The sequence below is a fragment of the Acyrthosiphon pisum genome, chromosome A2, assembly GCF_005508785.2.
Source record: "Acyrthosiphon pisum isolate AL4f chromosome A2, pea_aphid_22Mar2018_4r6ur, whole genome shotgun sequence".
In the NCBI taxonomy this organism is placed as follows: Eukaryota; Metazoa; Arthropoda; class Insecta; order Hemiptera; family Aphididae; genus Acyrthosiphon; species Acyrthosiphon pisum.
Genome location: NC_042495.1, coordinates 27,672,319 through 27,673,317, shown reverse-complemented (window position 1 = coordinate 27,673,317; position 999 = coordinate 27,672,319). Strand labels below are relative to the sequence as shown.

General features: G+C 28.5%; 1 protein-coding gene across 5 annotated transcripts in view; it reads left to right on the top strand.

The window, feature by feature from the left end:
• The first annotated feature begins 254 nt into the window (after nucleotides 1-254).
• The window catches only part of LOC103309122, a 23,836-nt gene continuing 23,091 nt past the window's right edge, over nucleotides 255-999 (top strand). For all 5 annotated transcript variants that reach the window (XM_029490095.1, XM_029490098.1, XM_029490097.1 and 2 more), the window contains exon 1: nucleotides 255-412. In XM_029490095.1, coding sequence (XP_029345955.1) covers nucleotides 331-412 — 82 coding nt within the window. In that variant the 5' untranslated portion in view covers nucleotides 255-330. The remainder of the gene's footprint in view (nucleotides 413-999) is intronic.

The window sequence follows — 999 nt, the reverse complement described above, 5'->3', positions numbered from 1 at the left end:
TTCCATTCCTTCGAATTTATAGGTAAGTGTAATTATTTAATATTATCATTTATCACGCTATTCTGTGGGTTGAACCAAAAGTCACTAGATACAACTAAGTACAATCAAACTTATATTATTTGTATACATATGGTTTTCAAGAAGATGTTCATGAACAACATATTTACAATGTATCCTCAGCTTGTATAATGCACACACACCTAAGTAAATATCACCTTATTCGGTGTTTACAATTTAATAGTACCTATTCTACACTAAGAATCGAGTCACACTACGAACATTAATTTCGAAGAAAAGTTTATACTTGTTCTTTGTAATATAACAATAACCATGATTTCACATAAAAATTTAATAATATTAACAGTGCTATTTGAAATTACAATATTCAGTAACGGAGAAAAGACTACAGAAGGTAACGGCTAACAATTATTTTACAATTTCATTAAATTCATTGTATCAATTATGAAAGTGATTGCTCATTAAATAGATTCTATTATTCACGGTATAATATTTTTACATTAAAAGATTAGTTTTGTAATGAATTAGGTACATAAAATTGTTGAATTTAAATGATTACAATATGTATGTATGTTATTAGTAACTATAATATAATTACTATAAAAGAGGTCCAATAAGAATGGTTTTTTCAAACAGTGATTTTGAGATTAGTATAATTATAATTTTTTTTTTGTTTATAAATAGTTGCTATTGGTTTTAATATTACAACATTTTTTTGTCTTAAAAATAGTCTCCGATCGATAGTACAATATGTCCTTTATGCATTCCTAAACCATTCATCCGATTGCGATGAAATTTGGTACAGAGATAGATTAGACCTTAGGAAAGAAGATTTTTTGCTACATTTCATCTCGAAGAAAGGTAAATAAGAGGACCGAGTCCAGTGGCGCCGAGTTCAGTAAAATAAGGTGGTTCAATTCCAAACAAGGCTTACACAACCACCCACCCACCCACCCAATTCATCATTCAAAAACGGAAGAA